Source organism: Puma concolor, chromosome A2 (genome assembly GCF_028749965.1).
Source record: "Puma concolor isolate L17-30 chromosome A2, mPumCon1.1.hap2, whole genome shotgun sequence".
Classification (NCBI taxonomy): domain Eukaryota; kingdom Metazoa; phylum Chordata; class Mammalia; order Carnivora; family Felidae; genus Puma; species Puma concolor.
The window spans coordinates 116,087,406-116,107,089 of record NC_141668.1 but is presented as its reverse complement, the minus strand read 5'-3'; the positions used below and the strand labels follow the sequence as shown (position 1 = coordinate 116,107,089).

At 47.9% G+C, this 19,684-nt stretch overlaps 1 protein-coding gene across 3 annotated transcripts in view; it reads right to left on the bottom strand.

Annotated features, from left to right (window-relative positions):
* Positions 1–19,684, bottom strand: part of FGD5 (FYVE, RhoGEF and PH domain containing 5) — a 123,580-nt gene that overhangs the window by 45,952 nt on the left and 57,944 nt on the right. For all 3 annotated transcript variants that reach the window (XM_086697347.1, XM_086697346.1, XM_025922136.2), the window contains exons 4-5: positions 7,154–7,212; positions 7,011–7,041 (exon numbers count right to left, since the gene is read on the bottom strand). In XM_086697347.1, coding sequence (XP_086553473.1) covers positions 7,011–7,041; positions 7,154–7,212 — 90 coding nt within the window. The remainder of the gene's footprint in view (positions 1–7,010; positions 7,042–7,153; positions 7,213–19,684) is intronic.

Sequence of the window (19,684 nt, the reverse complement as noted above, 5' to 3'; positions counted from 1 at the left end):
TTCTGGTAGACATCCTGTGCCCAGCCCATCACTGGGATGTCCTTCACCCGCCCCTCATGGTTCACAAAACTCACACTAAACTCCTCATCACCCCCATGCCTAGCCTGACCCCCTCCAGCACTTGCTGCTATGGTGAGTCAGCAAGCCAGAAATCTGCTACCTCTCCTGTACCCCACAGCCACTCACCAAGCATGCTGTCCTCCAATCTGCCTGCAGCTCTCCAGTCCAGTGTCACCTCCTGCTGGAATCACTCAATGGCCTCCCCACAGAACTCTAGGGGATCAAACCCAAAGCCCCACTTCTGTGTTGCTCTGCCCCTCACCTATCACCACTCTCTCACACACATGCTCCAGCCACCTAGAATTTCTTTAAGTTTCCAAACACTCCAATCTCTAACTGGCCTCTGGATCTTTGTACATGTGGATCCCCTTGCCGGGTACAAGCCTTCCTCACCTGGCTAATTGATCCCCAACCTGTAGGTCTCAGCTTAGACACATTTCCTCTGGGAGTTCTTTTCCCACACCTAGAAGCCTGGGACATATTCCTTGTCTGAACCTCTCAGGCTCAGTATGCCCCTACCATTGTACTAATATTGCCCTTTTTTGCACCTGTCTCCTTCCTAGACTGTCAGTCCCTGAAGCGCAGGGACCCCGTACCCAGCACATAAGAGGTGCTCAGGAAATATTTCTGATGGAAGAAGTGGTAGGACTGCTATAAGGGCTGACCCCGCCATCACTCATTCATCAGATATTTACTGAGCCCTGATGGTGTACTGGGTCTCACAAGCCATTGGGAATGGGACCGGTCAAGCTCTCTGCCCTCCAGGAGCTCTGAGTTTAGTGAGGGAGAGACACAGTAAACAAGCCTCTAAAACAGCCCCAAAATAAATGAAGCAAAGTGGATGGAATGAAAAGGGAGGGAAAGATAAGTCAACAATCAGTAACCCCACTCTCAGTAAGGGACAGAAGGATGAGACAGAAAGCCAGCAAGGATGGAGGAGATTCAAAGCACTGTCGATCAGCCTGACCTAAGTGACATCTATAGGATACCCACCAGCCAGAGCAGAAAACACATTCTTTTCAAGCACACATGGAACATTCTCCAGGATATACTATACACCAGGCCACAAAACAAATCTCCATAAATTTAAAACCACACAATGTACATTCTCCAACCACGACAGCATTAAAAGCGAGCAGCGGGAGGAAATTTGGGAAATTCACAAATAGTTGGAAATAGAACAACTTAATTTTAAATAACTCATTGGTCAAAGAAGAAATCACAAAGGGAATTAGAAAGTATTTGGAACTGCATGAAAATGAAAATACAACATAAGTAAACAAATACATGAATTAGATGATTTTTAGATATGAAACATTCTGTAAAGAAAATAAAATGAAGTATGAGCTAGCTGATAAAAAAGAGGAGGTACAGCTGTGGTTCCTGAACTTCCCTTGGCATCCACACCCTTGCCATGGCCTCATCATGGGGAGAGAAGATCCCTGCCCCTTGTCTTTAGTCCAGGCCACGCACTTGCTCTGGCCAATGGGTCATGGGCAGAAGTGATCATGCACCAGTTGTAAGGCTGAATCTCAGAAGCCCTCTGGTGTTTCTTTCTTTTTTTCCTTAAAGTTTACTTATTTATTTTGAGAGAGAGGGTGGGGCAGGGAGAAGGGGAGAAAGAGAGAAGCCCAAGCAGGCTGCATGATGTCAGTGCAGAAGCCAGGCGGGGCTCAGTCCCACAAATTGTAAGATCATGACCTGAGCTGACATCAAGAGTTGGATGCTTAACTGACTGAGCCACCCAGGCGCTCCTCCTCTGGTATTTCTGCTTGCTCCCTGCAATCACCACAGGGAGAGCCTTCCCTGGGTGCCTGCTGTCTCTTCAGCCTGGGTCCCAGAATGAATACACAAGAAGCACAGCCACTGAAGTGAACCCAGCTTTGACCGATTCAGTTGACCCAACTTCCCTTGCAACTAATAGTGCCCAGTGAGACAGAGGCAAAAGTGGACAAGTAAACTTTTCAGAAAAAAAATTTTTTTTCAAGGGGCTGGGAACATGACCTTTTAATTTTCCCCTTTTGTCCTCCTTGCCTGGGACATGGATGTGATGGTGAGAACTGCATCAACCATCCTCTGTTCATGAAGAACCTTGGAAATGGATGCGGCAGAAAGATAAATGAAACCTTGGTCCCTGGTACTTTGTGGAGCTGCCAAACTTAACCTCAATCTCTTACTTCTGAACTTATTTCACATGAGAGAATCACCTTTACATTAATTAAGCTATCAAAACTGGGTTTTCATTACTAGCAGCTGAAGACAATTTTTAACCAAAATAGAATTATTAGGAAAGGCTTCTGTAGTAGATTGTATTTTTCCCAAGTGGCCCATAACAATATCTCCTATCTCACAGGATCATTGCACAATGTGAGCTGGATATTTCTCCCATTGATGGTGGAAACCGTACCTCCTCCCCTTGAACTTGGGTAGACCTTTGTGACTGTCTCCACTAACAGTATGGTGGAAGTGGTGCTACGTGACTTAAGGCTAGATCATAAAAATGCCAGGCACTTCCTCCTGGCTCTCTCTTGGGACACTCACTCTTGGAATGCAGCCACCATGCTGTGAGGAAGCCCAAAACTTGCCCAGGCAGACGGATCACATGGAGAGGCCACAAGTAAGTGTTCTGGCCAACAGCCCAAATGAGGTCCCGGACAAGAGCCAGCACTAACCACCAGTTGTGAATGATGACTCTTAGGGTGATTCTAACCCCTGGCCACCAAGTTGCCCTTTGTCTTGAAGTTCTCTCCAGATATCGGGGAGTAGAGACACACTCTCCCCACTTTGCCCTGTCCAAACTGCTGGCCCAGGGAATCTGCAAGCATAATAACATGGTTGTTCTATGCCACTAAGTTTTGGGCACCACTTCTTTGAGTATTGATACTTGAGCTGACACCAGAATGAGAAGGAGAAACTGACTATGAGAAGATCGGGGGTAGGACACTGTGGTGGTGGGAAAAGCAAGAGGAAAAGTCATGCAAAGGAAATGTATCTGTAGTATCTGAAGAGCAGCAAGAAGGCCACAGCGTCTGGAGTGAACAACAACGTCTGGAGTGAACAACAACGTAAGTGGTAGGAGGCAGTGCCACAGAGGTGGGCGGGGATCAGAGACCCCTAAGGGTCTCTTAGGGGATGGAGCTTCTCCAAGGGAATCAGTCATAGGGAGCGTCTCCTAGGCATGGTGATAACTTCCAGGGTTACCTCTCCCAGTAGGAAGAATGGCTTCTGAAAAGGCCTTCAATGCCTTAACCCAAAGGAAGAACCCATGGTAGGAATCTTCAGCTTTTGGTGGGGAGGGGTTTTTTTTTTTTTTAGAAGAGGAAATAGAGGATTGAAGGTGTTAGGGGATATAACTGTTCAACGTCTAAAGCGAATCACTATGTATAAGAAAAAGCATAAACCCCATAGCCTGGCATTTTAGGTACCTGGTTTCCAGACCAATCACTTGACCCCCAATCCCACCTCCAACCTGCCTTTAGAAATTTATCCATGTTCTAACCATGTGTGATGATGCACCATTCTCCAGATATATCATGCACCTTTAGGCCTAGGAGCATTTCCGTGCTGACCACTTGCCTTATGTACCCTCCTCCATCAACATCCTGGCCTGGTGGGCTCCTTCAAATTCCATCTTAGGGGCACCTCTTCTGACAATCTTCTTAGATATCCCAAGGGGGAATAAGTCTCTCTCTCCCCCATCCCCCTGCAGATTTTGCACAAAACTGTAATTGTGCAAATTATACTTAGCAGAGTAGCATAACTGACTGTTTACCTGTTACTCTTCCCCATTCCACCCTTTCCCCGCCCCCCACAAAAAAGGGATACCTATTCAAGGGCAGGTTCTGAGCCTTGTTTATCTTTGGGGCTCCAAGGCCCATCCTAGTGCCTATAGCACTGTAAAAATCCTGTGATGTCCCATCCAAAAGGAATAAGCTGGATGGATGGATGGTTAGATGGTTGGATGGAAGGGTGGATGGCAGGATAGGTGGGTGGGTGGATGGATGGATGGTTAGATGAATGGGTTAATGGGTTGATGGGTGGATGGATGGATGAGGAGTTTGACAAATGATTGGATGGGAGGATGGGTGGATGGTTGGAAGGATAGGTGGACCTCTGAACAGTGGATAAACTGAGGGGGGATATCAATGAGTGCATAAATGTGCCATAAGGGGCATACATAGATTAAAGGACAGATGAGTGGGTGAAAAGCTGGCTACATGAGCGGGTGAGAGTTTGATTATACAGATAGATGGGCAGGGGGATGAATGTATTTATGACTGGGTTCCTGGAGGGATGGAAGGGAGTATTTAAACCAGAAGTCAGCAAGCCTTTTCTGTAAAGGGCCACATAATAAATATTTTAGGCTTTGTGGGGCACATACAGTCCTGGCCATGTATTTTTCTTTACCTTTTTTGCCCCCAAACTGTATATTTGACAAGAGTCTAGTATCAAGAATATATGGAAAACTCTTACATCTTTTTTTTTGAAGTACAGTTGATGCATCTTCATTGCCTTTTTTCACAAACATTTATTTTTTTAAGTTTATTTATTTATTTTAAGAGGGGGGGGGAGAGAGAGAGAGAGAGAGAGAGAGAGAGAGAGAGAGAGAGAGAGAGAGAGAATCTTAAGCAGGCTCCTGACATAGGGCTCGAACTCACAAATTGGGAGATTGTGACCTGAACTGAAACCAAGAGTCAGACACTTAACCAACTGAGCCACCCAGGCACCCCTTTTGCAAACATTTAAAACCTATAAAATCCATTCTTAGTTAATAGGCTACAAAAAAACAGGATCTTGGTCATTAGGACTCAGGTTTGGGTGACGAGAATTTTTAGTTAGCTCTATCTACCATTTGACAAGCTCAGGGTTGAATCCCAAACACAGAAGGCCAGAGGACACCCCCTCCACCCCCCACTGCCCCAAAAGAGCATAATGGAGCCAGAGACTTTTCTAGCTGGGGAGGTTCAGAATGCACGCTCAGCCCTTCCCCTCACTGCACAGCCTTGGGATTTCAATAGCATCGAACTGTAAGGAGGAATTCTGAGAGAGAACCTGCCAATCTTAGCAATTAGAGATGGATCCAGAGTGGGGAGTGGTGGACAATGTCTCGAAGTTTACGGGCCTCCCTGAGGCTCATGTACCCGGCTAGGACTTGTAGTCACATTGGGGCTTTTCTGCCACTGCCATCCCCACAAGCACTGACATCATCAGTATAGCTCCGGATCACAATTTCCCGCAACTAGCTTTTGAGTTGTGACTTTTATGGGCTCGTTTTTTTTTTCTTTCTCTCTCCTCAGGATATTATTATGGATTACCAGAGGTTTCAGCATCTTTCCAACTGGCAGGAAGCAGTGCAAACACAGATGGAAGTTTCCCAGTTAAAACCCTCTTAACAAAGTCATAAAACAAAAAGCCCAGCCTTTCTGTCATGCTGCCAGCTCAGAAGCAAGTGAGAGAGAAGAAAACAGGAGAGTGAGTCTTCCTGCCCTTCCTAAGGAGATCTTTTAGGTATAAGAGGGTGGTACATTATGTACCTGAGGACTTTTGGGTTTTATAATGCACACAAAGCTCTCATCCTGAAGGGCAAAAATGAGGGGCTGGGTGCACAGACCAGAGTAGTGCTCTGTCCTGCTTCCAGGAACCTGGGTGCCCTGCTCACATGGCAACAGGACACTAGGGTGATGCCACTGACAGGGGCCTCAGCTGGCTTCAGCAGGAGGCCTGGCTTGGTGCTGGGTGCTCTGCTACAACCAGAGTGGTCTTTGCCACAAAGAACTCCAAAGGCAGTCAGAAACGTGGGATTAACACATGATAGTGCACTAGAAATACAGGGACCTGGGTGTTTATCCTGCTCAGTCACTCTCTCTGGGCTTCCATATCACCAGGAACAAAATATCAAGTGGACATTCCCAGTTCTGATGTTCTTGGATAGACATGGTGAACAATACAAAACAGCGTGGAATCAGATGCTGAACTACTAGGGGACTGGATATGGCTTAGAGACCTCAGGGAGCAGGTGCCCCGATGTTCACTCACTTCCCATGTCTCTGCTGTACCTTCTTCCCTCAACCCTCCTTATGACTCAGCCCAAAAGTCACATCCTCAGGGAAGCCTGCCTAGATTCCCCCAGGTTGTCAGTTCTTCCCCCATGCTCCAGATGATTACTCATTTACTAATCTGTCTCCTTCACTGGCCAGAGAGCTCCTGGGGAAAGGCCTGAAGGATCTTTCTATTCACCAGCTCTTGTCACACAGCAAGTGTTCAAAAAATATTTGTTGAACTGAAATGAACTGACTGCACAGGGAGACCTTCCAGGCAGTCTTGTGGGTTGTAAAGGGTGGCAGTGCCTGATACCCAGGCAGTCCCCAAGTCTGGCCTCCTTTCTTCTGAAAGTCCAGATGATTTCCTCACCACTGGCTCAAGTGTTATTGCCCCAGGGCTGGGATGACTGAGAAAGCCTCTCTACACCCCAGCTGCTCTGTCATTGTGCAAACAATCACCTTCTCCATATGGACCTAAACATATGCATGCACCCACACACGCACACGTAGGCACACACATGCATACATGCACACACATACATGCACACGTGTACACACGCACCCACACATGCATACTCACATGCACACACAGCAATGATCCAGAACTACATCTGTCCTCCTTCTGCCGTCCTCAATAAGAGGGCTGAGGAAACTGCAAACACCCTTCCAGAACCCTCAGCACATCCCCCATACACCCCCTTCTGGTCAGAGAGACATACTCATGGAAAGCATGCTGCTATTCACCCCCCGAAGCACAGACGTCCACAAAAAGCCTTGGTGAACATTTGTCTGCTGCCAAGCCTCTGTTCATTGAAATCACCTCTGTCTCCTCACTGCTTTTCTGCCTTACTTATATCATAGCCTTGTAAAAGGGCAATTAGTTTTGGACAATTAAAATGATTAACTCACCAGATGTAAGTGCTGAAGCATCTCCACGTATCTGCAGAGGGAAAGAGGGTTGAGTTTGCATTAATTCCCATCCTGTTTAAGCCAGGGAGGGGTGATGTTCTGTTAACAAGCTCAAGGCCACAGGCAGCTGCTTGGGGACTCACGCTTTCTCTGAAGACAGCAGTTCCTGTGCGATGACATGGGCTCTGGACTGTCCTTCTACCTGCAAGAGAGAACAGAGTGATCAGGAGGGACAGCACCAATTCAGATGGGGGAAGGGAGACCCCAAGCACTGGGTTTACAGAAGGACCTCCAAGCTGCCGGAGACAAATTCCACATACTTCTCAGCCCATTCCTGCCACTTACTCTCTGTGAGATCTTACTGTACCTCAGTTTCCTCATCTGTAAATGTGGATATTGGTAGCATCTAACTCAGGAGGCTGTTGAGCTAATAATGCCCAGCACACTGTCCAACACACAGAAAGTGCTCAGCAAGTGGCCACTATCATGACTGCATGACCTGGGCCTCTACCCATAGGCCCAGTAACCTTGAACAACCTGTGGTTCTCTGCGCGTAGGCAGCTCTCTTACGTCTTGCTTTTGCACATGCTGTCCCCTTCCCCTTCTCTGCCTGGCTAATTCCCAGTTATACTTTAAGACTCAGCCATGGTATCTATCACCTCCTCCAAGGAGTCTTTTTTGAACCCCTTCGTGAACAAGCTGGGTTTGGTATCCTTTCTGAACATCCTCCTCTCAGGACACCAATTATGTCTCTCCTAGAGGGAAGGAACCATAATGGTTCACTATCACCCCTGCATGACCGGTACCTCACATACAGCAGACTAGCTTTTGTTGACTGAAAGACAAATGAGTAAATGAATGGATGAATGAATGTCCATTCCGCTTTGGAAGCACCAACTCTCCCAGCTGACCTCAGGAGATGAGCCATTTAAACCATCTGAGGCCCAACTTCTGCACCTGTAAGATTTCGGAATAAGTGAGATTATGTCTATGAACAGGAAGGATGGGCGGGGACTGAGGCAGATGCCTGGGCCTTCTGCCACAAGCAGGCCCCTCCTCTGTGGCCCCAAACCTGCCAGATATCAGACACAGCTGCTGGCTGGGATCCAGAAGAGCAAAGACTCTGTGGCTCAGTCTGACAGAACAGATGGCAGACGCCAGGAATGTGCAGGCAAGGCTGAGGTCAGAGTGGCCCACAGTGGAGCAGAGGGCACTTGGATGGGACACCTGGCTTTTGGTTCCAGGTCTATCACTGCCTCCTGGGGCCACTAAATGTGTGAATGTGTGATAAAGTGACCTCTAAATTCCCTTTTGTGCTGAACCTGTGTGTTACTAAACTCAAGGAGCCACTGGTCAAGCCAGTGGTTTACTCTAATGACTAGAAACTCACTACCTATTAAGAGAGCAACTACAGTGTTATGGTTAAGAACACAGACTCTGGAACTAGGCAATCTGAGTTCAAATCTTTCTGCCTTTTGCTGGTCATGCAGCCTCTCTATACCTCAATTTTCCTATCTGCAAAATGGGCACAACAGGATAAGGATGCCTAACACCTGCATACTGTGAAGATTAAATGAGTGAGTGTATATACAGAAAGATATCTGTCTATCTCTATCTATGTATCTATACACACATCTCTCATTTGGAACAGTGACTGGTGCACGGTAAAAACCACAGAAATAATGGTTATCGTCATCTTTGCGGTTTTTGTTGTTGAGACAGAAACCAGGGACAGAACCAAGTGCTCAGGGATGGAATAAGAAAAAACAATTTACAGGGTCATGTAGGGGAGAGGTCTCAACGGCAGAATGAAGACTGAACCACTCCTCTGAGAGCGGCAGTTGAAACAGTGAAAGCAAAGGGACGCTGGGATGAACAAGCATCAAGTTCAAATCCTGGTTCCAGCATATTGTGTAATCGTATGACGGCTGGCAAACCATTTCCTCTGAGCCTCAGTTTCTTCATCTCAAATATGGTGGAGAATAATCAACCCGATCTTGTGCACTGGCCTTTTTGATGAGGCATTCCTGACTCAAGGCCGTTGTACTTGCTGCTCCTTCTGCATGCGATGCTCTTCTCCAGATCTTTTCATTCTTACTTTCCGACTTTTTCAGGTCAAAAATCACATCCTCACTGTGGCCAACCATGACCACCCGACCTAAAGATCACCCAAAGTCATTCTCTACCCCAGGGTTCCTCAGCCTTGGCAATACTGACATTTTAGGCCGGGAAGCTTTGGTTGCAAAGGCTGTCCTATGTACTGTAGGCTCATTAACAGCATCCATGGCTTCTACCCACTGGCCGACAGTAGTAGCTCCCACCCCAAGTTGTGACAACCAAAAATGTCTCTAGACATTGTCAAATGTCCTCTGGGGGGAAAATCTCACCCCTGGGTAAGAGCCACTTGTTATAACTTTTTATCTGGGTGTGTTCTTCTTTACAGCAGCCACATTACCTGATGTAACCCTTGCACAGAGGATATGTTCAATCAACATCTGAATAAATACATGAAATGAGATACAGTGCTTAGCACACAGTAGGCATTCGATAAATGAGTTCCCTTCTCCAGCTACTCCATCCCTGACAGTTTCTTGGCTAAGAAGCATAGTGTTTTTAGAGATTTCCTTCTCTCCAAGGCCACCTAAACAGGGCAGAACTTGGGCCCACGGTCAGTCTCCCTCCTGCATCTCACTGCTGTCTCTTGGTGGGCTGTCACAGCATCCATGGAGCAGGAGGGGAAACAGCGAGGCCTCCAGAGGCCTCCAGCCTCACCTGGCCTCCCGCCCTTCCCACAGGCGCCGAATTGTGACTCACTGTCTGCCTTTTGCATCTGAAGGGCTAGTGTGGGGTTCTGTGGACAAAAGCAGCTCACCCCTCCCAAGCAGGGGCTCCTGCAGAGTCCCACATGTGAAAAGTCTTTGCAAACAAAACCCTCGTAATGGAAAATATACCCTGCCAGGACAAGCCTTAATAGCTAAGAAACCCTGTGGTCAAGCTTCCATCAAGAGAATTAGTTTATAGACAAAGGACAGGGGTCAGAAGTCAAGCTCAGGTTCTTCCCCTATAAAATGAAGACAAGATGACCTCTAATCTTCTAGGGGCCTGTGATTCAATTTTCACTTGTTATCCAGCATGATGCTGAGAGCCCATGGTGCTGTGTCAGAAGGCCTTGGTTCAAATCCCAGGCTCCATCCCTTCCTATGCATATATCCCTGGACAACTGATTCCTCTTCTATGGGCCCCAACTGTAAAACAGTGATGATAATAATACACACTTAATAATAGAACTGCTAGCATTTATTGAACACTTAGCATGTGCTAAGTATGGCTCTAAGCTTTTTACATGTATTCTCACTGCATCCTCTCAACAACCTAGGGGGCAAGGTACAATTATTAGCACCTCCATTTTACAGATGAGGAAACTGAGGCACAAGTAAGTTCTAAGATTTGCCCTAAGTCACTGCTAGTAAGTGGCAGAGCCAAGATTCAAGATCAGGTAGTCTGGCTTCAACAACCAAGCACTTAGCAGTGTGTCTGGCACATAGTAAGCACTCTGTAAATGACATCTCTGCTCATTATAGATGGCAGGTTTTCCAAACTGGGAAACCCCTATCCTTTACCTGTCCTCTAAAGGTAGTAGCAGGAGTCTAGCACTCCTGGGGGAGCCCAGGCTAGTCCTCTGAACTCAGTTCTCTCTGATTTCCAACCCTAGGAGCAGTGCCTGCCATGGTACATAGGAAAGAGAACTATGCTGGAAGTCAGGATGCCCGGACCCACATCCCAGGCAGGCTGTGTGACTCAGGACAAGACCCTCTCGGATGCCTCAGTGTCCTCATCTGGAAGATTGGGTCAGCATTCTCACCTGCAAGGATGAGATGATGAGATGATGGATAGGAGTCATCAGGCCCACCCCAACATTTGGAGTTGTTGTCATTTACCATTGTTACATTCTCGAAGCTGTCATTCCCCCAGACTTCTGGTAGGGCTGGGGCACGGGCCATTCTGCACGTCCTTCCCAACCCCTCCTGCCAGACGGGCAGACTCTGGGTGGGACGTACGGGGCCGTCCAGCTTTAGTGCCTCTGCGGATGATGGATGTGTCTTCACCAGCCCGACAAGAAGGGGGCCTGGCAGGCCATGTGCCCGAAGCTCTCCTCAGAAGCTGCTACTGGGCGTTGCCCAACCGGGCCATTTAATATAGATGTTTGTTTAACCAGGAAATGAACTCTGAGGTTGACGGCAGTGTCCAGGGACAGACTTCTGGGAACAGGGTTCCTCCCAGGAACGTGGGGGCTGGGGGCGCCAGGGCCCGCGCTATCGCGTTTCTCAGGCTGTGGGTGTTAATATCAGGCAGCCACTGGCCCCTCTGCCCAAGGCCGAAGCAGCTTATCTTCCCCGTTCCCCAGGGCCGCCCAGTCCTGCACTTCCTCCCCAGGCCCTAGGTGAACCAGCCGGTCAGTGTTGGCTATTCTGAGACCAGGTTGGGAGCGCTAGTCCTCCGTTAGGGACCCTCCTGTTTGCAGTCCCAGAAAGAGCTGGGAGTCCTAGTCCTCTGTCTCCATGCCTCAGTTTCTCCAGCTATGAAATGGTGGGGGGGAGGGCTTAGCCTCCTTCTAGAAGAGCAGTTCCCCAAGTGTGGTCTGAGAACCTCTGGGGTTCTGTCTCCCTTTTCCGACTACTTATCTGTGAAGCTGGCCCAAACAACAGTTCTGACAGACTGAGCACAGAGGCAGCAGGGCCCAGCTGTCTTCTAGGAAGCCAGACATTATGAGTATTTTCAAAAATGGAAAACTCATGTCACACTCCTCATTAAGTCTTCCTGAAAAGTTACTCTTCATAAAAAAAGCCATTTATGTTAACATGCAGTGGACTTATTATTGTCATCTAAAACAATTTTTTTAATGTTTATTTTTGAGAGAGACAGAGAGAGAGAGAGCAAGAGAGAGCAGGGGAGGGGCAGAGAGAGAAGGAGACACAGAATCCGAAGCAGGGTCCAGGCTCTGAGCTGTCAGCACAGAGCCTGATGTGGGGCTCAGGGCTTGGACTCACAAACTGTGAGATCATGACCTGAGCCAAAGTCAGATGCTTAACCGACTGAGCCACCCAGGCACCACTTATTATTGTCATTTTTTAAGTGAATTAAAAGATGTTTAGGGGCGCCTGGGTGGCTCAGTCGGTTGAGCATCCGACTTCGGCTCAGGTCACGATCTCGCGGTCCGTGAGTTTGAGCCCCGCGTCGGGCTCTGGGCTGATGGCTCAGAGCCTGGAGCCTACTTCCGATTCTGTGTCTCCCTTTCTCTCTGCCCCTCCCCCGTTCATGCTCTGTCTCTCTCTGTCTCAAAAATAAATAAATGTTAAAAAAAAAAAAAATTAAAAAAAAAAAGATGTTTAAAAATTTTTCTCAGTGTTACCTTTTCATGTGGTAAATACTGACTGATAAAACCCATAGAAACAAAAACTCTTTGGGGTCCTCAATCATTTTTAAGAGGAAAGAGAGGTGGGAGACCAAAAGGTTTTGAGAACTACTGTCCTAGAGGTTGTTACAAAGCTCATATAGGATTGTAGATGGAAAAGCTCCTCATTCTCAGCGAAAAATTACGGAGGAGGGAGGCATCGTTATTACTGTGTAATAGTGATAGTAACAATTATTATTATTGTGAGAAGCAGGCCAGTGAACCTCCAGCTTTATGGTCTGGCCCTCAGGATGGCCCCAAGTAGGCCCAGAGGCCACATAGTCCTTCTCCACAATGTTCTACTTTGCAGAAGAGGAAGAAACCACCCCGAAAACTCCTGGTTTCTAACTACCTTCCCTGCTTGCAGGCCTCCTGGGCTCATACATGCTCTGCCTTTTAAAAAAATTATTTATTTATTTAAAAAAATTTAAAATGTTTATTAATTTTTGAGAGAGTGTGAGCAGGGGAGGGGCAAGAAGTGAGGGGGACAGAAGATCCAAAGCAGGCTCTGCACTGACAATAACGAGCCTGATATGGGGCTCGAACTCACAAACTGTGAGATCATGACCTGAGGTGAAGCTGGAGGCTCAACCGACTGAGCCACCCAGGTGCCCCCATACCTGTTCTGCCTTTAAACAGCTGCCTCCTTCTTTCCAAGTTTGTCTTTGCCAGTCCCTGGCCAAGCCCCATGTCCTGGGTCTTAACGCCTGGCTCAGTCCTCCCCATCTGTGGGACGGCATTCCATTCTCTCTGCGCCACAGCCTCTCAGCTCCTTGACTTTCTTCTCAGATAACTTTTGCCCATATTTACATCCGCTTCACCTAGCCTGGGCCTTCTCCACACTCAAAACTGTCCCACCTCTGAAGTGAACTTTCTGGTCCCCGTCTTGGACCGGAGTTTCTAGCGTCCCTCCACCCTCAACTGAAATTGTCTCTTAGCTGATTGGGATCTCTAGCCTTTCACCTACTCCCATCCATTCCAGGTCACGGTGGCCACCTTCTGCTGTGACGTGAAGCCTCGAGTGGCTCTCGTGGTTCCCTAGCACTTGCAGGAAAACTTGTCATCCAGAATGATGCTGAAAGCACGGGCTCTGGGGTCACAAGACCTGGGTTCACATGCCAGGCTCCGTCCCTTCATACACCTATGCCCGTGGACAAGTGATTTCTCTTCATCGTGTGAAACAGCAATGATAATAATAATACCTAGTTATTAACAGACAGCTACCGCTACTGAACATTTAGTATGCGCTAAGTATGGCTGTAAACTTTTTATGTGTATTCTCACTGAATCCTCCCAACAACCTATGAGCAAGGTACTATTATTATCACCTCCATTGTACAGAGAAGGAAACTGAGGCACAAATAAGTCCTACCCTTTGCCTGTGACTCAGCCTAGAGACCCTTTTCAGAAACCTCTCCTCTGTTCCTCCATGCCCCCAGGGAACTCAGTTTCACACCTTGTTTTTCCCTACCTCTGGGCCTTTTGGGCTCATGCAGGTCCCTGTGCCGGAACTTCCCTATAATCTCAGCAAATGTCTCTAAGTCACACACTAAACCTGAGGTGGGGCCGGGCACCACGGCAGGCATCCCGCTGCTCCATATTTGCCAGCCTCCTTGGCCACACAGCCCGCTGAACAAAAAACCCACGCAGAAGGGAGCAGAGGCTGCCTTCTATGGCTGTTTCAAGCCCTGGGGAAATACTGTTGAGGGTCCCAGTGAAAGGACTTGCTGGCGTGTTCTGAGGCCACATCTGGAGAAAGGAGAGTGCTCAGAACTCGCAGGTGGCACCAGATTCCTGGAGAGTGCTGTCTCCGGAAGTTCCTCCAGGCACTACTATCTCAGACATTGTCCTTCTCCTTGGAATTCAGGTCGGAGTTTCCAGCACAGCCTTCGACGGCCACTGGGAAATTCAGACAGGAGCTTGGGGAGACATGGCTCATTTTTATCCCAGCTGTCACCTGTGCTCCCACAGGAGGCAGAGGAGGGATAAAGATGGTGAAAGAGAGGCAATACCTGCCAGGAGGAGGGCGGGGAAAAGGTGGGACCAGAGGTCTTCTGGCTCCCCCAGCACTGAGTGGCTGCCTCCAGTTCATGATGACGACTGCCTTATTCTAGTTCTTGAAGTCAGGCTGGTGTGAGTCTGGGTCTGGCCTACATGCTTTAAAAAACTTTTAATTTTGGAAGGACTCTGGTTCTGGATGCAGTCTGTAATACATTCATACAAGCAGCATGTTATCTTGGAAGGTGTCGAATGAGAGATCAGGAAACCTGATTTTTATTCCTAACTTTGCCTCTAATCTGCGGAATAACCTCCAGCAAGTGAGGGCCTCTCTAGGAGCTTTAGTTTTCCCTCCTGTAAGACAAAGCAATCTCTTGCATAACTGAGCTGCTATACCCACTGAGTTAGAACTCTCGATTCCCTCTCCCCCAGCCTCTGGCAAGCATCATTCTACTCTCTGCTTTGACTGTATCAGATTCCTCACGTAAATGGAACCACACAGCATTTGTCCTTCTGTGACTGGCTCACTTCACTTGGCACGATGTCCTCCAGGGTCATCTGTGCTGTATCATGTGACGGGATTTCCTTCCTTTTTAAGGCCAAATAATATTCCATTGTATGAACAGGCCTCACTTTGTTTATCCATTCATTCATCAATGGACATTAAGAGGGTTGATTTCATGTTGAGTGTTCTTACCACAATAAAAAACAAAACAAAACAAAACAAAGTGCTATCTAAATGTCCCTGTCAGCTCTCTTACCTTCTAGACTCTAAAGAGAGTGGCCATAACTATGATTGGCAAGTTCTCATTGTCTGAAGAGGCCAGTACATGGCTCATATGAGATTTGGTCCTGTCCTAACCACCTCACTTCAGTTCAAGAAAGGACCTGCCATGACCTCAAGAAGCCAGTCAATGGCTGGATCCCATACTGTTTGTGCCTCCTATGCACCCTCCTTCTCCTTTCTACTTAATTATGTCCTACTCTCCTTTGTGAAGCACTAAGGCCTCACCTCTTCTTGGAAACCTCTTTGATTGCCCTGACTCTTAAGACCTGGGACACTTATGCTGGTTAGAGTTTAGTGCACACAGCTGAGGACACTGGGGCTGCCCCACAACTGTGCTATCTCACAGCCAGCCATTGTTTTTATATCACGAGATATAACATTCACAAAAGAGCATAAAACATAAATGTAAGGTTTTTTATGTCAATAGCTTTCTCATTCCCCAACTTGGCTGTGTGTGCCCCATGGTCAGACACCCCGCTGTCTTCTTTCCTGGCACCTCGAGGGCTGAGGGCCCTGCGGGGGCTCCATACAGAATGGGTGGCTGATGTACACAGGCCAGAGCTCAAACTTCAGTAAGCAGACATACTGCTGGGGATCTGGTAAACATGCAGATCCAGATGCGGTCAGTCCGGCGGGTGTGGGGGGTGGTGCCTGGGTGCTGCAGGTCTGTATGTCCACCTCTGGGCAGCAGGGCTGCAGACTAGGTATATGGAGTAGCTGCCATGAAGCCAGGAAGGAGAAAGCGAGGGTGAGTGTGATGGTGGCCCCAATCCCACGCTGGGGCCAGGGGTGTATCTAGGACATGGCAGAGAGGAAAATCAGCCACAGAACAAGCTCTCTTAGGGCTGGGGCACCCTAATGCCTCATACCCAGCCTGCTGGCTCCTCACAGCCCTCAAGGCCTCCAGGACTCTCTGAACAAGGGGCGTGGGACACAGGGCTGCCCTGGCCACCTCCAGGCCTCTTAGCCCCTATTCTGAGAGTCTGTCCTTCATCCTCCTCTGCTCACACTGCCTCCAGATGTCTCTTGTGTTACTCTGCTGAACCGCTGCACCCTCTGCATGGTTACCAGGGAGCTGGTGAGAAGCCGGGTTGGCTCCCAGCTTTGCCCCTCACTGTGCGAAGTAAATTATACAGGACCAAACAAGTGTTTTCATTTTTTTAAAGTTCTTAAAAGCTTATTTATTTTGAGACAGAGAGTGAGAGCGCACATTTTGAGAGTGACAGTGATAAGCGGGAGGAAGGGCAGAGGAGGAGAGAGAATTCCAAGCACGCTCCACACTCTCAGAGCCCAGTGAGGGGCTCGAACTCACAGACCATGAGATCATGACCTCAGCCAAAACCAACCAAGAGTTGGACACTCAACCGACTGAGCCACCCAGGCGCCCCAAGTGTCTTCATTTTACTGTCATGCATCTAAGTTTGTTTTCCTTACTTGACTGCAGAAACTGAGTCAAATCTATTATTTATTTATTAGTTTCACTTGAGAATATTTATTGAGTACTATTTTACATCCCAGGCAGTAAGGACACAAATGTGAATAGGAGAAGTGTGGTCCTGCACTTCTGGAGCTATTCTTACAGGGAAAGGCATATGGCATGCATGTAAACAGAAAAAGAAAGACAATCACAGCTTGAAATAAGTATAAGGAAGGAAGTAGATAGGAATGCTGCAATGGAGCGCTTAAGGATGAGCAGAGGAGGCCTCTTTGAGGAGGTGACATTTAATCTGAAACCCTGAGCCAACTGTGCAAAGGGCAGGAAGAGTGCTTCAGGAGGAGGAAACTGCAAGCACAAAGGCCCTGAGGTGGGTGAAGAACGGACAGAACCTGTTTTGGAATCCTTTATGATGCCCGTCCAAAGACCTTGGAGTTTGTTGAATTTCATCTGATCTGTGATTAACACATGACAATAGAAGATGAAACGCCAGAGATTTCCAAATTTTCAAATCTGGTGCCAACAACCAGAATGGCAAACACAAGAGGAGAAGCTGGCTGAGGGGATGGGAAGATGCCGGGTTCAGTTTGGGATGCACTGAGTTCGAGGTATGGTAGACCCTCCTTATCTTTGGGGGATATGTCTCAAGATTCCTAGTGGATGCCTGACACCACAGATAGTGCTGAACCCCGCACAGGCACATCTTGGAGACACTGTGGGTTTTTCCAGACCATTATAATAAAGCACATACCGCAGTAAAACGAGTCAAATAAATTATTTGCTTTCCCAGAGCATAAAATTAGTTACGTTTCCATTACACTGTATTCTATTAAGTGTGCAACAGCATTACACCTAGAAAACAATGTACATACCTTAATTAAACATACTTTATTGTTGGGGCACCTGGGTGGCTCAGTCAGTTGAGCCTCCGACTTTGGCTCAGGTCATGATCTCACAGTTGGAGAGGTAGAGCCCCACATCTGGCTCTGTGCTGACAACACGGAGCCTGGAGCCTGCTTCTGATTCTGTCACTCCCTCTCTCTCTCTGCCCCTCCCCCACTCATGCTCTCTCTTTGTCTCTCAAAAAAATAAATGTTTAAAAAAAAAAACTTTATCTCTACAAAATGCTGAGCCATAACCACTGATCATGGATCACCATAATATAATAATGATGAAAAGTTCGACATCGAAACATTGTGAGAATGACCAAAATGTGACACAGAGACACTGAAGGGAGTAAATGCTGTTGGAAACATGGTGTCGAGAGACTTGATCCAGGCAGCGTTGCCACAAACCTTCAATTTGTAAAGAATGCAGTATCTGCAAAGTGCAACCAAGTGCACAATAAAACAAGGTATGCCTGTATATACTGTTTTCTCCTAGACATACATACCTATGATAAGTTTAATTTATAAATTGGGCACAGTAAGGGATCAACAATAACTAGTAATAAAATAGGACAATTACAACAATACATTGCAAGAAAAATTCTGTGAGGGGCTCCTCGGTGGCTCAGTCGGTTGGGTGTCCGACTTCGGCTCAGGTCATGATCTCACCGCTTGTGAGTTCGAGCCCCAGGTCGGGCTCTGTGCTGACAGCTCAGAGCCTGGAGCCTGCTTCTGATTCTATGTCTCCCTCTCTCTCTCTGCCCCTCTCCTGCTCACACTCTCTTTCTCTCAAAAATAAACAAATGTTAGGGGCGCCTGGGTGGCGCAGTCGGTTAAGCGTCCAACTTCAGCCAGGTCACGATCTCGCGGTCTGTGAGTTCGAGCCCCGCGTCGGGCTCTGGGCTGATGGCTCGGAGCCTGGAGCCTGTTTCCGATTCTGTGTCTCCCTCTCTCTCTGCCCCTCCCCCATTCATGCTCTGTCTCTCTCTGTCCCAAATAAATAAATAAACGTTGAAAAAAAAAATAAACAAATATTAAAAAAAATTAAAAAAAAAAGAAAGAAAAGTTATGTGAATGTGGTCTTCTCTCAAAATACCTTAGAGTACTCTACTCAGCCTGGTTCCTGTGATGATGCGAGATGATAAAACGCACATGTGGTGACATGAAGTGACATAAATGATGTCGACACTGCGACGTGTTAGGCTACTACTGGCCTTCTGCATATGTGTCAGGAGGAGGACCCCTTGCTTCCAGATCACAGTTGATCACAGGTAACTGGAACTATAGGGAGCAAAACCCCAAATAAGGGAGGACGACAGTATCTGTGGGGCTTTCAGAGGCTGGAGTGTGGGCCACGGAGAGAGGTCAGACCAGCAGCTCAGCTCTGGGAATGCCAGCTGAGGAGGGCTGGCCGCTGGCCTGGAATGGGCTGCCTGGGCAGAACACAGATGAGAGACAGGGGTGGAGGAGCTCGGGCCTTGGGAAAGAAAGGTCTCGTGTGGAGGCAGAGACAGAGTTGGACAGTGGAAAGCAAGGGAAGAGGGAGCTCCCAAGGTGAGAGACCACCAGAGCTGAGGCTCAGGGTCTGGGTGGACAGCGTGGAGGCCTGGCTCATGGAGGCGGGGAGGGCAGTGCAGGGCGGATGACAGCAGTAAAGGAGGTAGGGGAGTGGGGAAGACTGAATACGTCTGTGGGCTGAGGGAAATCCTTAAGAATGTCTGCAGCCCATCTCCCTCTCCTATGCTCCTGTCTACTGACCTAGTCTTCTAGCCCTCGAGGCTCAGTCCCGCTTTTCTGCCTCTGCACTGCTGTCTTCCACTCAGAACGCTCTGTCCCTGGACCCTCCCATTTCTTGCTGGCTCACTCTATTCAGCTCCCTGGTTTCTTCCTCATCCTAAAGACCTCTAAGAAACCAGAACTCTTCTGCACTGCTGGTGGGAATGTAAAATGGGACAGCCATGGTGGAAAATGGGATGGCAATTCCTCAAAAAATTAGAGACATGATTCTCATATGATCTAACAACTCTCCTTCTGGGGACACGTGGGAAAGAACTGGAAGCAACGTCTCAAAGAGACATCTGTACATCGTGTTCATAGTAGTATTATTCACAATAG